General features: G+C 42.1%; 1 protein-coding gene across 1 annotated transcript in view; it reads left to right on the top strand.

Moving 5' to 3' along the window:
• Nucleotides 1–19,381, top strand: part of LIG1 (DNA ligase 1) — a gene marked incomplete in the record, with an annotated part of 1,422,011 nt that overhangs the window by 1,070,548 nt on the left and 332,082 nt on the right. The window contains 1 exon segment of the mRNA XM_044078332.1: nt 12,259–12,341. Coding sequence (XP_043934267.1) covers nt 12,259–12,341 — 83 coding nt within the window.

The following is a 19,381-nucleotide window of genomic DNA, read 5'->3' as shown; positions in this document are numbered from 1 at the left end:
AAAAAGGGGGTGTGGAGGATTAGGTAGGGTAAGGACAGGACCTTGTATTAAGTAGAAGTTGTTTAAGATCTTTTTGAAGTGAGTAGGGTGGGAGATGGCTCTTAGTGAAGGAGGGGAGTTTATTCCAGGCATGGACTACAGTGTATTTGTTTAGTAGTTTTCCATTGTTTTTGTGAGGTTTGTAGATTTCGAGGAGCTGTTGATCGGAGGCACAGAGAGAATGATTGGGGTGTGTAGTGGGATAAAAGGGAGGAGAGAGAGGGGCAGGAAGTGGGTTTGTTTGATTTGGAATAGTGACAGTCGTCGTCATTGGGGAATTCGCCATTGAAGTGTGTTGAGTGCTTGGCAGAGGTGAGAGTTATGAGGTAGGTTAGTAGCAAATCTAGCTATTTTGTGTTGGGTTTGTTCTAGGTTGGATAAAAGTGTAGATTGGATGTTAGTAAGGATTGGAGCAGTGTATACAAGGGAAGGAAGGAGTAAACCCTGAGCCAGGGAGAGCTTAGTATCAGAAGTGAGAAATTTCTTGTTTCTATACAATAGACCAAGTTTTTTTGGTGGGTTTTTTAATGCTTTGCTGGATATGCAGATTAAATTTTAATTCATCATCTTTAATGGTACCTAAAAGCTTAGTGTGGGGTTGTGCTTGTCAAGGGATGTAATGACAAAGGTGATTTATGGTGAGCTAGAGATCGAGGGAGGAAAAGTGAAGTTTAGTTTTTTGGGGGGGCAGGGGAGTTTAAGATGAGCTGATTATCAGTAAGCCACTTTTCAGTGGAAAGGAAAGAGGCTTGGGTGAGTGAGTGGAGATGAGAGATATTGTCCCTTGGGGGACTCCAGATGTGATGGGAAGGAAGGAGGAGTAGGAAGTGTGGCATCTGATGGATTGTTGCCTACTGAAGAGGTAGCTAGTGAACATGAACCAAGCGAGAGAGTGCCCGGAGAGATTGAAGTCAGATAGTTTAGACAGGAGTAGGGAGTGTGAAATGGTATCAAAGGCTTTGGAGAGGTTGAGGAAAAGACAGGATACGAGTTGGTTATTGTCTCTGGCTTTGGCTACAGTGTGAGTAAAAGATAACAGAGCAGTGGCAGTGATTCAGACTAAACATGAACATATGAGCCAGACAATTCAAAATTCTGAAAATCAAAGTTGCAGAAGCATATACTTTATTCCCCATACTTTTCAACAATCTTCCTATCCTTGAGAGAAAGATTTGGGTTGGAAATAACTAAATGTTTGGTAACAGTAGGCTTAACTAGAAGTATAGCTGTAGGATGAACTAGAAGTATAGCTGCTGGGTCAAGTTTGGGAAGAGTGCATACAAATGTAAAAGATTGAGGAACATTTTACATGCTGCTTACCTTTTTAGGGGCAGCAGGCTGACTATTAGGAAAATTGCTGGCAGCGACATACACACACACACACACACACACACACACACACACACACACACATTTGGAGGAATGGGTGAAGGTTCTGGAAAATCATTCTGTAACTGCTCATAGTATCTGAGGGACTGAGAAACCTCAGTGTTTTCCTGCTGGCACATTCTGAAAATAGTGTCAGAGAAAGGGGAACCCCCACACGAATCAGAAACTGAGCTCTTGTATGAGTCTGAATCAGAAAACTGAGTGGAAATCCCTGTACCAGTCCCTTTATCTTCCTCTCCATATTCAGAATCTTGAATCTCTTCAGGAAAAGAGGTATCCCCTTTTCTTTTACCAGAAACCACTGTATGAGAAGGAGCAATAGTCTGAATTAAACCCTTAGCCAGACCCACTAAACTGCTACTGTCTAAAGAAATTTGAAGAGGAGTAGATACATTATGTTTAATTCTTCTGTTTCTTGTGGAAAGGAGGAATGGGGCCAACAGTATTATTAATGACAGCAGCAGCTTTCGTAGGAATGGGCAGAATCTTATGACCAAAAAGAGAGGTCTTCTCTGTTCCCACTTCCAGGACCAACAAAAGTAGCTTTCTTGCTCACTGAGGGAAGCACAACAGTCGCAGAGGATGTGGCTATCCCCTAATCCACAGTGGCTGTAGATGCTACACCAGAAGGATCCTGGGTAAAAAATGAGTGGTCTGAAGAACAAGCTATGGCCACAGCAGAGTTACTCACCTGCAGGTGAGGCAAATTGATATCCTGCCACAGTGGCAAAGACTGTTTTTGCTTAAATTTTTCTTTTTGTGCCTAGAAGGATTGACCATGGGACTGGTAGTTTGTTCCATGGCCAAGCCGAAATAGTGCCCCTCTCCCATGGATAATGAGTGCCATCAGCCTGTAACAAATGTAAAGTCTTTGAAAGTCAATTTTTCACCCAGAAACACAGAAAAAGCACTTTAAAACACTTTGTCAGCCCACAAATTAAACACAATTTCTCTACCATAAAAATGGTTTTAAATTACTTTAAACTGTTATACTGACAGAAGAAAGTGCTCTCCTGTTTTAAAAGTACAGTTAAGTCTTGTGACAATCCATTAAATCACAAACTCCTAGCTTAAAAATAACTTTACTAAACCGGAAAGTACAGTGAAACAACATGTTTTTTAATGTGGAAGGTCCCCCCCCCCCCAAGGGAACTTATCTGCCCAACAAAGGAACAACACAAACCAGCCATCAATCCTTGAAAGCTCACAGAAGAGCACCCCTTTCAATGCCAGGAAAACTCTGCAGGGCTTGGTGCCTAAACCTGTCTTTTTAGACTGCTTGGCTCAGCTCAAAGTCTCTAATGGTTTAGATGCATGGGCGGTGCCCTGAAGCTTTGGAAGCTGGCTGGCTATTACTTCCTTGGCAGGATATAACCCATATAGCTAAGGCTACTGCAGCAGTGATCAGCATGAAGAACATCAAGAAGATCATTTCTAAGCAGCTTGGTGAAGGGTCCCAGTGTTGATCCTTTGCAGCTTTGATGCCCACAACTGTGAAACTGCCAGGGGTAACAGGCTTCTTGGCCATAGCCTACAGTAAAGTTATCTCAGCAGTGATCTGTGTACTATATGTATGGTCATCATGTGCCAACTACCTCACATCTAGACTCTCCAACAGCCACGAACTACATGGCTTGCAGATATAGACCCATTAGCAGTTGACATGTGTCTTAGTGAAGAACTCATGAAGACATTTGCACCCAGGAGCTGAGCAGCAATGTCTACTCCATGTCATTGTGCAGATGTTGCACATTGCTGTGCAAGCCACAAAACATGCTCACAGTCTTGGCAATGCTGTTGACAGCAGCTGCCTTTGCTTGCATCACTGACCTGCACACTTGCTGATTTATGCTGAGTGTTGTACTCCCAGATTACTAGACTCAGTGCAGTGTCTGTCACAACCACCCCCTGAACCTCCTGTGTTGTAAGCATCTGAAAAAATGTGCAGTTCAGAGAGCGTGTGGGCTGGAGCACATGGGGAGCCTGAACAGGGCTTACAGTTAGAAGATATCCACCATGCACCAATGAGGTTGCAAGGTTAGCCTGTATTTCCACAGGAGTCTGTGATGTGAGATATATGAGTGAGCCCTCTTACAGAAGAGCTGCAGACCATGATGCTCTGTTATTGGACTGTACTGTGTGCTGACTGCCATCTTTGACTATAGGCAACCTGCTGACTGTAGGCATGTGCTGACCCTTCCACCCTCAGAACCTGTGAAAACATGAACACATTATACCTTTGGCAGTACCCACGCACATGGCTATAGCTCTTCCCATAGCAGGCAAGTCTATATCATATAGAGACATGCATACCTTGTTGCAGTCCAGAGCTGCCTGAAAGGACATGTATGCAGAAGGTCCTTGGTGAATCACTTGCATCACACATGCAGTATATATACTGTACTACATATGTTGTGGGCAGTGCTCATCTGGTGCTTCACTGTGACATTTGGGTTGTTGTTGACAATGGCTCTCGCATCCAAGCCACCCTTTGATATGAGGGTTTGAACCCTGTCCCCAGATGAGGATACCAGAATCACCTTCATTTAGCCATTTCTGTGTTGGTAGTTTACCTGCTAGGATGGACATATCCTTGCAGTGTCCTATGCCTTCTCTTCTGTGCACTGTTATATCACTTATTTTTTGTCGCATTGTTTACATAGACCTATTATGACCATCCAGCACATTCCTGTCCTGCATCACTCTGCCATGCCTGCTGATGCATCTTGTGGTTGACACCCTTGCCCGAGATGCACATGCCTGTAGTAACACATATATCTCTTGATGCCTCTCTTGGTGACCAGTGGTAAGGTCTGTCAGTCAGACAGTGGGTGTGTCAGACAGGCTATATACATTGTATACCTGTAGCCACTATCCCCTTTCCCTCTTCTGCAGCTGGTTAGCTGTACCCTGTACTGCTCTGCAGCCCCCCCCCCCGATGTACACACTATGACATTGGACATGAGCTTCCTACACCCATTCCTGTAGCTGCCTATTGACTGCATATACTGATATGCACATCCTTTTGCACCCCAGTCCCTTAAAATGCATCACCATGTCTACTCTTATATACAGAGGTGATTGTCCTTTTGTGCTCTTTCCTTCCTTAGGGACCTGATAGCCATTGTGTGCCCCATCACTGCCACATGACGGTACTGTGCTATTTTGCTATGTTCCCTCTTGCACATATACCATAGTATCTGTCTCAGTTACTGCCATCAACCATAATGAATTACAGTCATAGGATACATTACCAGGTGTTTTTTCTTCCTTCACTACTTGTATCAACAAGTCCACAGAGCTAGGATATAAAGTTCTATTTTCCACAGTTTGTCTGTAAGCTTGCTTTTGCAAAATGATGTCCGCCACAAAGATGACTGCAGCTTGTTGTCTGTCCGTGGCCCTACCCCTTTTCCTCTTTCAGGTTTTCCCCTCCCTAATTTATCATTCCTCATGTCTTGTTTCCCATCCAGACATGCCATCACCACTGTCCACCCTATCTCTCTCTGCCCATTCACTGTCATCCCCACCTTTGTACATGTACTACCCATGTTAACTGCTCAAATTAAATGTAATGGTTAATTTTGGTAAACAAAAATAGTTTCACTTACCATGTAGGAGAGGCACCCCCTCAAGTCAGAAACTGTTGTGAGGGATCTGGGCAGTCTTGTTGATAATTCCTAATCATTTGACCACCACTTGAGTCACTTTTCAACTATAGCCTCTAAACAGACTTTGTACCATGAGACTGGAGGACTGCAACATTTTCCCCACTTCACAAGGGTGAACCATCAACCAGCCCTAGAAACTACAGATATGTTGGTATAATATGCAAAGCCATGGAATGAATTATCTGGGAAGTGATCAACAAAGTCATAGACAACCTTCAGAACTGGACCCAACACGTTTTGGCTTTGTCAGGGGAAGGGCATGTCCACTAAACCTGGTAGACTTCTTTGAGAAGGTCACCAGGGCAGTGGATGAGGGGAAAACTATGCATACCTCTTACCTGGACCTGGTTAAGGCGTTTCATACAATGGTCTTTTGTAGTATATTTGGCAGCCTTGAACTGGGCATAAACCCCTACATAACTTGCTGAATTGCCAGCTGGCTCACAGACCGGACCCACGTAGTCAGGATTGTTGAGACCGTTTCCACTAAGAGACAGGTCACCAGTGGGGTACCTCAGGGCTTTGTGCTGGGACCTGTGTTGTTTGGCATCTACTTCTCTGAGGTAAAAGCTAATTTCAAGGATCTTTGGCTGACCAGGTTCACAGATGAACTGCATATTGCGAGCTGTCCTAGATTTCTTCCATGACACAAACATGCTAAAAGAAAAAGGGTGCAACACTGACAAATGACTGGCGCAAAAGTCACTGATTAAAACTCAATGCCAAGAAATGCATTGTAGTGCCTTTAGGGTAAAATGCCACACAGACTAATTACTCCATCAATAAAACACTCCTAAGAGATGACCCAGTAGTTTGAGATCTGGGAACATATGTAGACAGTAGTCTTGCCTTTGACCAGCATGTGGCCAAGTTAGTAAGAAAAGCATTCTATGTGACCTAACTTATAAGTAACGGCATGGCATCCTGGTCTAAGGAAGTCATACTGTCATTTTATTCAGCCCATATCAGACCCTCATTGAGTATAATTCTCCCTTCAGGATGTAGCTTAGCAGACATGGAACACCCATAAAGGGTTCTTACCAGAAGAATCCAGGGTTTCAACACACTGTCCTATGTGGACTGCCTTAAATCCCTGTCTCTGTACTTGGTCTCCTAAAGGTTACTGAGGGGCAATCTATGCCTGGCTTACAAAGTATCCTCAGATCCGGCTCTGATGGACTTTTGCACATCTGCAAGATGATCACTATCAAAACCACTAGATCCAAGGATTTAAATTTCACTTGACATAAATAAGACATGTTGACATAACAGATTTGTGTCTGAGGATCCCCATGCTCTGAAACGGGTTCCCTGTCCATGTGAAGCAGAGTCCATCCCTAAACCTATTTCAATGTAATCTTGACCAACTGATGAAAATTGAAAATTCACCTCTGGTCTGGCCCCCATATCTGTGATAGAGACGGACAGTAATGCCCAAGGTGTACCATACCCTCCTCCCCCCACATAACTCTCTAGAAAATCCCTAACACACTTCACCTTCTAATAAACACCCATGACACATAGGGATGCAGTTGGGTTGGGGTGCACGGCTAGGCATATAAAGGCCCTGATGGTTGTTAGCTTAGTGGATCCCCGTGAATCTGTCTCCACAGCAGTTCAGAAAGCCTTTTATCTAGCCCATCTAATTTCCAGAGGCTTCTCCAGTCGATTCAAAGAAGTGTTAACTCCTCTTTATTCATATCTCATCAGACCCATTATTGAATGTAATACACCTTTTGGCATGTTTTTGTCTAAACATTTCCAACAACGTGAGAGACCTCAGAGGTTCATAATTAAAAAGATCGGTGGCCTCCCAAATCATAGTTATCAGAATAGACTTGGCAGCCTTTTGTCTGTTTTCAGTCTCTTACCCACTCCTCTGTGGATATCTGTGTCTAGCCTTGCAAGCCATGAGTGATCCAGCCCTATTTGACCTCCTATTCCTTGGTAGAATTAATGGTACCCTAAATATTCAGTTAAGGAAATTAAGCCTTCATCATATAATAAGAAATGCATGTTGGCATGATAGATTCATATCCCAACATATTCCACACCTTTGGATCAAATTTCCACTATACATCAGTGTAGCATCATTGCCACCCTCAAGGTTGTTGTGTCTTTCGGCATATCCCGGTTAGGGGTCGCCACAGCGGAACTCTGGTCTGCTAATGTTTGGTAGGAGATTTTTACGGGCCGAGTTACCAGCCCTGACGCACAACCTTCAACGAAGGCACACCCATTCACGCATGCCTCCACACAGAAGACGCTCTAGCTGAGAATCGAACACGACAACATCTTACTGTGAGGCGACAGTGCTACCGCAGCACCACTACTGCGGGCATTGCCACCATCAAGGTAAACCTAGAAAATTGGATGGCAGCATCAAATTCTCCCTCATTTTGTCTTGCCCTCCTTGAGGCCAGAGGGAACTTTGAATTGCATTTTTTAGCTAGGTTTGCAGTGATCAGCAGAGATTGATTGCCTAGTACTTACCTATGGACCTATGTTAATCTCTGTTTACACTTTATTTCTGTTGTCTCTACACCCTTCCTTTCTCCATCTATCACTTCCACAACCATTCATCCCTATCTTCTCCATATATTGACAGTGAGACTGTCTTCCTTCCAAATACTTGGCCTCCTCACCTGTCATACCCATACCTCTCAACTGTTCAGATTTTTGCCTCAAAATTTTGGCCTGTTCCTCGTAAAATTTGTGGTTTTCTGACAAATCACTGGGATGATCTGAGGAATTAAGTCACTAAATAATGAGATATGTTTAAGTTACAGCCTTCATATCCTTTAGAAAATGCATTTTAACACAAACCCTGTTATTGTAGCTATTTTCTAAGTTTATAAGAGCAATATTTAAAATCTATCCCTATTTGTGGGCCTTTGTCCTTCAATTATGTCAGGATTTGTCTAGATTTCTTGGGCTAAGAAGTTATTCCATAGTATTCTTGGGCTTTAGTTTATTCAGTAGAAGCAATCTTTGGGAACCACCATAACCTAGAAAATGTTCATCCAGTTTTGGTCTACTTAAGCCACTTTCTAGCGTTTGCCTATCATGCCCTTGGAGGAGTTAAGCCAGAGGTCATGGTTTTGCAGTATAAGATGCTATCAGATTTCTTCAGGGCTTGATGAATATCATAATCTTCAGTGTCTCATTTGCATGCATGAGGCGGCATGTGTTTCAGTAGCTTTAAAGCCGTCAGACTCTAATGAAGTTGTTTGATACTTAATCCCTGTTGTATAGCCATAGAATGGTGGACTACCATAATTATCTGCTGACTGGTCTTTTTCTGCAGTCAGTCATGTCATACAACTTTGATTGTTACTTCACTGGAGGGCTTGCAGGATCATGCTTATTTTTGTTGCTTTTGCTGGTCAAGAAGGCATCATTTCAGGTGATAGGATTAGCAGTAATACAGGAAAATCTCTCTTTCCAAGCCAAGGATACACAACCAGCTCCATCTTTAGACCCCCTGATCATGTTTGCCAGCTTGGGTCTCAAATATTACTGAGGATGCCAGAAGTCCTTTCTAAATTATTCTGATTTGGGGTGGAATGGCACCCTTTATTTCACCTGGCAGCTTTTGGGTGTTCATTACCAATTTCATGCATCTGAGTACAATGCACTACTTTTTCCTAGAATTGGCAATGGAAATTTAATTCATGGGAAAAAAAATCTTGATGAAAATATGGCCAGTTAAAGAAGAGTCAGGTTAAATGGTGACCAGATAAGAGGAAGTTTACTGTACCTGAACCAGTGCATCTGTTTAAGATAGACTACTTTTCCTTCTCCTTGATATCCGAGAGAGAAGGGCTTGCCATTGTTAAGCAGATACTTTCCAAGAAGATTGCCAACAGCATTATATTTTGGCATCAGGTCTGCTGTTAATCGTTCAGAATCTTGATGTTAGAGCTCATTCGTCAATGGGGTGGCCATCTTCAGTGCTTGCTTTGAAAGTGGGTCATTGCAAGCATCTCTGGCATAACCACTTGGTCTTCAGTATACATCTTTTCCAAGCACTATTGTTCTTAACATTTACTCATGGAACCTGGTGCATTTTGGAAGTCAGGACTCTGTCTGAGCTCTTCTTCTGCACTCCTGTGGTTCCTTCCACTCTGGTGGTTATTGCTTTAAATTCATCCTAGTCAGACTCATTAACAGGAGTACTAGACATTTTATATAATAGATATGTTCTTACTGTAACATTTGATCTGCAAGTGGACCCTCCTTGATGGGATGGAAATATCTTCTGCTCACCCACTATGAATAAATGTTTCTTCCACAAGCAGAAGCTGGTGGAGTTCCATGTAAGCCAAATAATTTTATATTATTTTATTATTTGCTTTATGATAAGAGTTTCAAATCTGATTTTTTTTTTTAATTTGCAGGAAGGTGCTTGCTAGTGTCCAGGGGGCAGACTAGTAAACTCTGAAGATGTAAAAGACCAAGTAGTCAGTATGTTATTTAACGACATTCAGTGATGCAGGTTGAGAGACTTCTTCTAGTATTAGATGTTAAACATATATAGAATTCAGATTGGTTGCATATATCTTGTTCACCAATGTTCCATTAAGGAAAGTCCACTTGTAAGCTCATCTGAAACTATACATTTTTATCTGTTGTTTCTTTGTGATTAGCATTGGTGACATGCTAAAGAGAGAAAATCTGCCGCATGGTTATGCTCGTCGCTGTAAAGCCTGTTGGCCATCACAACAGTATGGTGGAATAGCATTTTTATTAGGAATAGATTGTAATTGCAAGCAGGCAGTGTGTAATGGCCGAGTTTTATGAATGGTGCGCACAACTTTAAACTTCACCTATGTTTGGTCAGTATGACACATACCTCTCAACTTCTTAGAGCAAGAAATCTGGCAAATCCACAAATAATGGGGGGACAAAAGCCCCAAAATAGGCATACTTTTTAAATATTGTCTTTGCTAACTTAGAAAGTTGATAACAGGTTTGCATTAGCAAGAATTTTCATTAGCAAGAATTTTCTGAAGGAAATGAAGTCTTAAAATCAAATGTCTGACATTATTTTCTGACTTCAGTCCTCGGTGTTTGCCAGTAAGCTACATTTTATGTAAAACATCCCAAAAATATGGACATTCTACGAAAATCTGAACATTTGAGAGCTATGATATGACAGTATGTTGGATGAGCCTAATACCGTCAAGAGGTCCTAATTTGCAGGAAGTCAGAGTGGCGTTTATAGATTTTGCACCTTAATGTCTCTTTCTTGACTGTAGACAGCATTAGAAGACTGAGTGTTTTAGTGGAAGTTAGTGTTGTATAGCATTGCAATATAGTGTCTCTTCAGAGAGAAAGCGAGAGCTTCTTTGTTAAAGTTGGCAGAAACTGACCTATTTTAACTTTTGATTTTGACATAAACCTTTTTTTTTTTTTATAATACTCAGCCCTTTGGTGAACTTTAAGAGCTACTTTTAATGGTTTCTGATTCTGTTGATAGATATGTATCCAGTGGAGAGAATTTGCTCACACGCATTGGGCATGTCATTTACTATATACAGAAAATATTTTGCCAACAGGCTACTAAGTATCAGCTGTGTAACCCAACCAGCATTGTAAAGACAGTGATATAGCTGTCATAATCTGCTATAATGAATAGCTCACGTATCTATCCTTTACTCCTAATACTGGTTTCTGTGTCGTCACTTAATACATCCATGTACCTAGTTTGTCCTGGCAGATGGAATCCAAGGACAGTAGTGTAACTCTGTTTTTGAGGTTAAGTTATTAAAAAGGATGTGTAAACTAAAAAGTTGGATCAGTTGTTTGTCACCTTTCTCCTAGGCAAGGAGAGCTTTGAAGTGGCAAAGCATTTGTCCAGCGGAAAACCGCTTTTTGTATTGTTGCTGTGCATGCCTTTCATTGATTTGTGTCACAGCAACTGGGTTGTTGCATACTTTCACCAAACAGTACTACTTGGATCTCCACTTTAGGAGTCAGGCCCATTTTGCTCATTATGCTCATTATTTCAGCAGGATTTGACCATTTGAGCATTAACTCTTTCATCCTTTCTGACTGTTGCCACCCAAGGGCATTTCTTTATACCATTTAGGTTTTTTTCCCTCCTCAGAGGACCCTTCAGTTAAGCAGTTTATTTTCAACAGAGCTATGTGCTGTGGGTGCTTTTCACCTGCTATTCTTTCCCTAATGTTGGACACTTTGGTTGTAGTGTGCCCTTTAAATATTACGGGTTTATAATTTTAATTCCTTTTTCTAATGTTTTCTTACCTCCTGAGGTGTAATTTGCTAATGTTCTACTGGGGCAAAACTAGAAAGAATTGGGCCAGGTGTGCCTCCAAATCATCTGAAAGATGCTACTCTGCACTGCTAAGGGACCTGCATATACTGTATCCCCATTCACAGGAGCCCGGGAATCCTTTTCATGATGTCTGCCAGGGGCCCAGCCTAATGGCTTCCCTGCCTGCACCCAGTCATTCTGTTCATTATTTGGAAGGTTGTGAATAGGAGCTGGACATTTCCAGGGTAAGCAAAAGCCTATGGCTCATTCGTTCCTGCCCAACAATCCCAGTCACCCCTCTGTTCCTCAGTGAGAAACTGCTGGTAGAGAGTAATCCAGTATTCTTGTACTATGAGGCAGCTTGCCTTTCCCCCTGGGAGCACCCTCCCCCTCCATTAGCTTTCTTACAAGCTCTGCTGATACCATGTTCCAATGGGAAGCATGCCTCCCCATGCTGAGCTCCCCTAATCTTGGGACTATATAGACATAGTAGGATTGAAATCTGCTGGGTGTAACACCTAGTGCTCCCCCTGAGTATTATCCATGTAATGAGCCAGAATTTTCTCAATCACTTCTGCCCCCAAGATGGGCAAGGCGACAGCGGCCACTCATTCCCATCCTCCTCCTCAGACAGCTCCAGGAATCTCAAGATCTTTGAAGAATTGTTTAGATAGAAACCTTTTAAGGAGATTTCAGTTGATAACCCCCCACACACACACACACACACATGCACACACTGTAAAGGATCCTCTCAATAATCAACTGATGGAGGTAAGGGCTTGCATATCTGTTATTTCATTTAAGTGCAGTAAGTATTTGCATAGGTGATAGTAATGAAGAAAAGTAAGCTAACTGTGACACTTTGTATTCTACCTTTAGATTCATGTGAAGGATTAATGGTTAAGACATTGGAAGTAGATGCCACTTATGAGATTGCAAAGCGATCACACAACTGGCTGAAGGTGAGTTTTGTATGCATATGTACTAATGGTCTGAAGCTGTGATTTACATAGTGTATCAGTTTTCATTGTAGGTGGTTTTCCTTTATTTCTTAATTACATAATCTTAAGTTTAATGAATATTTAAACTACCGACACTTCTAGGAAGGTGTTCAACTCTGAAGTTGCTTGTTATATCCTGGATTTCAGAAGTCTATTTATTGGAGATTGCCATGTTCCACTTGCACTATCTCAACATCCTGCAGCTCTGGTTAAATCTTAGGAAAGTCCTCCTTTTTCTAAGGTAGCTTTAGCAATACATGTATTACATGCTCAAGCAGTACATCCCAGCTTTGTCTCATTGCTATTTTACACAATAAACTTGAGAGGTAGACTGTCAAGGAATAAGATGGGGGTGGACAGGAAGAATGTTCAAAACATCTGTCATTTTTTTACTATTCTAAGAATTCTCAGAATAAGGGCAGCTCCCATGTAGTTTATGATAACCCATGTTTCTTCCGTCATAACTATTGATGGCCTAAAAAAGGTTGCAGGGCTTGTAGCATGTAGAGTACAAGAGTGCACATATGAGGGCTGCACCTTGACTTCATGGATCTGATTGGCAAGCACATGGCTAGTGATTCCACTGAAGGGGGAGTGCTAGAGCAGCGAGATCATTTCTGCAGTGCTCTTGCACTCTTGGCTGCACTTCATAGCCTGCAGGCACTATGCTGACCTATTTAGATTCTTCATGCTAGGATACACTTCTCTTCAAATAGACATGAAGAAGTACCTTCAGGACATAAAAAAAAAAGATTGTCAGACCCTTACTGTGACACCAATGACCAAAGCGCATACTCAAGCTCCCTTGCCACAAAAACGAATGCTTAGAATAGCTGAAGACCTTATAACTTTAATTAGTGGAAGCCAGCCTTCCCCCTCTAAAAGACAAAGAATTGATTTTCCTTTTGATTCTACAGACCATTAGTCCGACAACTCTGATCCCTCTGATTACCAGGACATACCCTTATCTACATATGAGGATTCAGATGCAGAGGATTCCATACACTCTGCCTCCCCTTCAGAGGACTTTTCTTTTGGTGAAACCTTACACACTTTAAGAGAGCATTTCCACTGGGAATGCCAGGACTACCCTAAATCCAAAAAGAGACTCAGAGAATTTTTAGACTTGCCTCAGCACAGGCCTCTAGCTATACCCCCTGTCCTGGACATTGTAGATGATGTCTTCATGGAATCCAGTCTTACTCCTGATACTTTACCACCAGCTCCTAGAAAGCCTGACTGCATAGTACCTGACTCTCACAAATTTCTCTTTAAGAATCTCACTGCGGATCCAGAGACTATTTCCCAGGGACCTAAAGGCATTAAGGCTACTACAGCCAAAAACGCTACCACTTCGTACAGGGATTCTAGAGCTTTAGACAGATGGGGTAAGAAGGTATATACCTCTGCAACTCTTGCCATCAGGGCTTTGAATTGCCAGTTTCACGTGTTGAAGTACCAGCAGCATGTTATGGAACTAATTAAACAAAAACTGTTGTTGCTTCCAGATTATACAGAAAATAAAGATTTACTACAGTTAATGCATTCTGCAAACCAAGTTAGTAAATATACTTTGCAGTGTGGTTTTCATGCCTTAGAAGCATCTTGCAGGGCTGCTGTCACTGGGTCTGTACTGAGAAGGCATGCTTGGCTGAAGGAGCAAATCTTGCCAGACCATGTCAAAGCAAAATTACTAGATGCTCCATTAAACCAGGAAAGGCTGTTTGGCACAAAAGCAGAAGTTCTTAAAAATATGGAGGAAAAAGCTAAATCTGTGCAAACTGTTAAAGATTTCTTACAGGTAGGCATTGGCCTTCTAAAAATTGGTCCTTTCCAGTCCCTCCCAGGCCTTCACAGTCCAAACCCAGGGGCAACAGGCCACCAAGACTACAGTCTCAGAGTACGCAGAGATCTAAAAAATGGAGTGCTCCGTCTTCTAGAACAGGGAGTGGTAAGCCACCCCCTTATGGAAAAAATTCACAATGACTTGTCTATCTTCCTTCCCAGCAAAGCCCAAGTACTTGCACCCCTAGGAGGAAAGCTCATCCTGCATGCACAAAACTGGATGTCCAGTACACAGGACCGATGGGTCCTAAACATTGTATCCCAGGGATACAGATTCTACTTCCACTTACTGCCAACCCCAAGTGGGTTGCCAGACCTTCCTCCAAATCAGTGGGCAGAGGCTCAAAAGCAAGTACTTTCTCTTCTCAGCATCAGGGCCATTCAACCTGTTCCAATAGAGCAAAAGGGACAGGGTTTCTACTCCAGACTGTTCCTGGTGCCCCAGAAAAGAGGGCTGTTAGCACCCTATCCTGGATCTGTCCATTTTCAACACCTTCCTGGTGGTCCCAAAATTCAGAATGCTTACACTACAACAGCTGCTTCATATAGTAGCAAAGGACTTCTGGCTAGTCAGACTTAATTTCTGAGCAGACGACTCACTGGGGGAAAACCTAAATTCTCAAAGAGATGGTCATCTACAGACCACACCTAGAACCCCATGATCTTTGGAGATGGTTTAGTTAGCCAAGGCAAACTTTGGGACAGCCTAAACAATGCTGAAAAATGTGGGTGCTGAGCCTATGAAATCATCATCTTGAACAATTTGTTCTAATTCGAAAAAAAAACTGAGCTTTGCCATGGAGGTTCCTGACGTAGCTGAAGAAGGCTTTGTGGTTTCCCTTTGTTTCAGGGGCTAGTTCCAATTCATAATTGGATTTGGAGGTTTTCACTAGTGCTCTAATTGGCTTGTTGTGGCTGAAGAGTGAGTTTTTCCAATTTGGAATTTGTTTATTTTTACCCTTAGACAGCAATTTCCTCCTTTTGTTGTAAAGCCTGTTGATAGAGGATGTCCACCAGACAGGTTTGTGTTTCCTTGAGGAGCAGGTTTTAGTTCTCTTGGGTATGGTTGATTCCATGCAGTTGTACAGGTGCTTGTATACTGCATTGGCGTACTGTTCAGCATAGTTGTCTGCATCCTTTGAGTCTTTGATTTCCAGTGTAGGAATCCACATTGTCCATTGTAGGTTTAACTGTACTAATGTTATGGTTGGCCCACAGGCTCAAAAATGCATTTACAAAGACACTCCTTTAAGATGCCTCTGTCAGGGGCAGATTTCTTTCAGTCTACTTTCTCAGGACCTGGTAGATGGCCAGTTGAAGAAGCAGGTACTCTTTAAAGGCCTCTTTTATCTTCATTCTGCTAATTCCAGCTTTTCTTCCAGGCCTCACCAAACGACATCCTGAAGGAATAATTCTTGATGACTTCAGGCACTCAAATGCCACATGGCTTTGCCTCCATTACCAGACAAATTGTTCAAGAAGATGATTTCATAGGCTCAGCACCCACATTTTTCAGTATTGTTTAGGCTGTCCCAAAGTTTGCCTTGGCTAACTAAACCATCTCCAAAGATCATGGGGTTCTAGGTGTGGTCTGTAGATGACCATCTCTTTGAGAATTTAGGTTTTCCCCCAGTGAGTTGTCTGCTCAGAAATTAAGTTATCTCCATAGAACTGTTTGGACAAGAGTTTTTTCAGTGGGATCATAGAGACAGTCCCATCTCTAGAATAAAACTCATGGTTCTACTTCACCTCTCTCTTGTCAACTAGACAGATCTCAGCTGTTTCTTTGAGCACATCCAATACATCAAGTTCGAAATGGCAATTCTCCAGAATTTTATTTCTGTACTGATGCGGCTGCATGAACAGTGTTGCTGGGCCTAAATGCCTTGGAAATTAAGTTGTTCCAGAGCTACTTTGTATTTATTCTGAAAACTATTCTTTGCAGTGGTACTTAAGCAAGCACTGGGGCATGCTGATGTATACTCTGGCATGCTGATGTATACTTACTGTACAGAGAGATGTACATCTAATAATGGGCCATAGAAAAGAGGCTTCACTCTTCAAATCCTGTGTAAACTGAATATGCTGGCAGACTTGCGGAGTAATTTCTTCAGCTGTCTGGGTTTTAGATTCATGATCTTAGAACAGATCTTTCCAAAGTTATACACTTTGGAGATCTGGCTGCTACCAATTGAATGTGAATCTCCATTCTTAGTGATGCAGAACAAAAGGAAGATTGCAGTTAATATAGTCTCATGGATAGTTTCTGTACATGTTCTCTCCACTCCTTTTGATTTCACATCTCATGACACAGTTCAGAGAAGGAAGACATTTCAGTTGCACATCTAACCAGACAGTTTTTAAGAAGAACCACCAGAAGTAATCTTTATTTACTGGTGATGGCGGTGGGAGTAGTTTTAGGCTATCAGTTTTTGCTGATGTAGAAAGGTCTCCTGGGCCTTGTCTAAGGTCTGCCACAATTCAGGTAAAACCTAGCTCCACCTTAGCACATGGCTTTTTGGCATGGGTTTCTGAAGTGACTGAAGCCACCAGCAAGCCTTCCGCCCGGTATACTTTGAAGCATTTCCATTACTGCCGTAGTCTGTTTGCAGATGTCTTGGTCCTTCTTATGCACCTATATGAGATGGGATTAACATATTTTATGATAATGGTGCTTGTGTTACCTCTTTATGTCCATCATATCGTTCTGAAGGATAAGATTGTGACAAAGTGACCAGCCTCCATTGTGCAGAGGGGTAAAGCCCTGCCTTCTCCGTTGCATAACGTGTGTCCAGCTAATAGCTGGGGCACTGGAGGGATGCGAGGAGAATGGGAATGTGTAGGTGACACAGGCCTGCCCATCCTGGGTGAGGAGGTGGCATGGCTCACTGCATTACAGGAAAACAGGTATATTGCAGCAGCATAAAGAGCCTGATGTGCCCCTTGGTTCTGAGATTGTGTGTATTTGGAAGCATACATGTTCCTGTTGAGGTTAGCTATAGCAGAGCTTGCAGGCTGCCAAGAAAGTGTGGATAAGACAATCTAGTGGATCTCAGTGTGTTAGTCTTCATAACAATCAATTCTCACCTTCACTAGGGAAAGAGTGGCCTGGAGGGCTCTTGCTCTGATGAAGGAGCGAATGGGTCAAGTTGGATGCAAGAATGGAAATCATTGGTTCGATCCTATGGACAAAAAAATTGATCACATTATCTACTGGTCAGGCAGCTGTTTAGAAGAGTTTTGCATTTTTCCCAGTCTTTGTAGAACTCCTGCCCTCTGTGTGGTATGAACTTCATGGTAAATTTGCTTGCCCATCCCCATTGAATATGTGGGTTCAGTAGCTCTGAGGTTTATATTTTTAAAGCACTTTCCTTATGTTTATCTCATCCAATTTCAAGATCTCAGAAGTGCAGGCTGTTAGGTCATATAACATTTCTTGTAACATTTTGCTTATTATATTGTCCACCTTGTAGAATATTCTGACAATTTGCCTTTTGTATTAATCAGTACATGAAGTCTTGGAGACACTTTATGTATGGTATCTGGATTACTGTGCTGTAACATTGGTGCTTGTTCTGTCATGCACTAATTGGCACTGCATTGATCAGCACATTGTAATATTCCTGCCTGCTTCTTAGGCAGACTTATGCTGTATACACCTTGAATTCTGTTGGGAATCCCTGATGCTGTTCATTTGTTCCTTATAACACAGTACTGCATTGTCTAGTCAATCCCTTGGCCACAAGAGTAGTCCAGCCACCATATTTTATTCAATGTATGAAAATGACATGGAATGTTATACATGTGAGTGCAGATGACCTTCAATGTCTTTCCTTAGACTGTAAGAAGAGGGAAATGATGGAGATGTCTGAGTATGTCTCCAAGGCTGGAAAGAAACTGATCTTGCAGTGTCCTACTACCATCAAGTGATGCTACAATATAAGCAAAAAATTATAGACTTTTATATTTGCCTTAGTTCTTGATGTTATTCTGAAAGGGTCCATTATATATGTTAATCTGGAAGGAGCCTGGAGACTGTCCCTCTTGTTTCACCATTCATGGCCTGTACTTATCTCACCAGGGCTTTCATATACTACCTTAAAAAATCTGTACTCCCATGATTTCATTATTAGCCAGTGTCAGTCTACTGAGGCTACCAAACTACTAAATACAGATTTGAAGTAGGCAAATACCAGCATAGTGCTGATAAATACTAGGAGCTTAAATAAGAAACTCCTTTCTCTCAATTTCTTTCTAATTCTGAAAATGGGGATATTTTTTGTTACTGAAATCTGGTTGCAGAATGGTGAGCTTTCCCTCCTTATGTGGCTCCTCTGCTTACCCTCTCATTTAGGTCTTCAAGTGTAGATGGCAGTAAGGCTGGTGGTGGTCACTTGTCTTTCACCCGAACACTGTCACCTCTAGATAAATCAGCCAGGGGAATGACCTCAGACTCCTTCATGTCTTAAAATCAGTAAACACGACCTCATACCACACTGTGGCCCTCTACAGAACCCACCCATGACACCCACAAATCACAAAATATATCTTTAATAAACTGAAGTCCTTCATTTATGTAAACAACATTTTTACCAAACTGTACCTCTGCATAAAATGGGGCAGCAACACCTCTATAAATTATCAAAGAAGTGCTGATCATGCCTATTCAGTCTTATCTTAAAAAACATCCCGTCTGCATCTCACCCATTGTCATACCCTTACTGATAAATTTATATCATCATGCTGTTTTATTCACCATATGATCCCAGTACAGGTCAACAACCAACCCAGCCACATTTAGAGATTTCCCCAAAGCCAGTCTGCTTGCACTCTGATAATTTGAGATGGGTCAGCAGTCATCCACCGCTCAATGACTGTATAGCAAACACGTCTGCAAATATCCAAAGTTTATTTTCCCATTTTTTTACTGTTGCTTTGAGACAAATGTTCCCATTCTCCACATATACAACTCTGAGTTTAAAAACAAGCCCCTCTGGTGGAATGCAACTCTAAGGAAGCTCTAGTCTGGCTGTATGGTGCATAGGGATGGAGCCATTACTACAGCCTAAACAACCGGGTGCATTTAGTGGTCCCAGCACTAAAGGACTAAGGCAGGGAGAGGAATGAAGGTGTTTGGCCCAGTTGTCTTCTTCTTG

Source organism: Protopterus annectens, chromosome 1.part1, assembly GCF_019279795.1.
Source record: "Protopterus annectens isolate FY-2018-M chromosome 1.part1, PAN1.0, whole genome shotgun sequence".
NCBI classification, from domain to species: domain Eukaryota; kingdom Metazoa; phylum Chordata; order Ceratodontiformes; family Protopteridae; genus Protopterus; species Protopterus annectens.
This window is presented reverse-complemented; position numbering and strand designations above follow the sequence as displayed.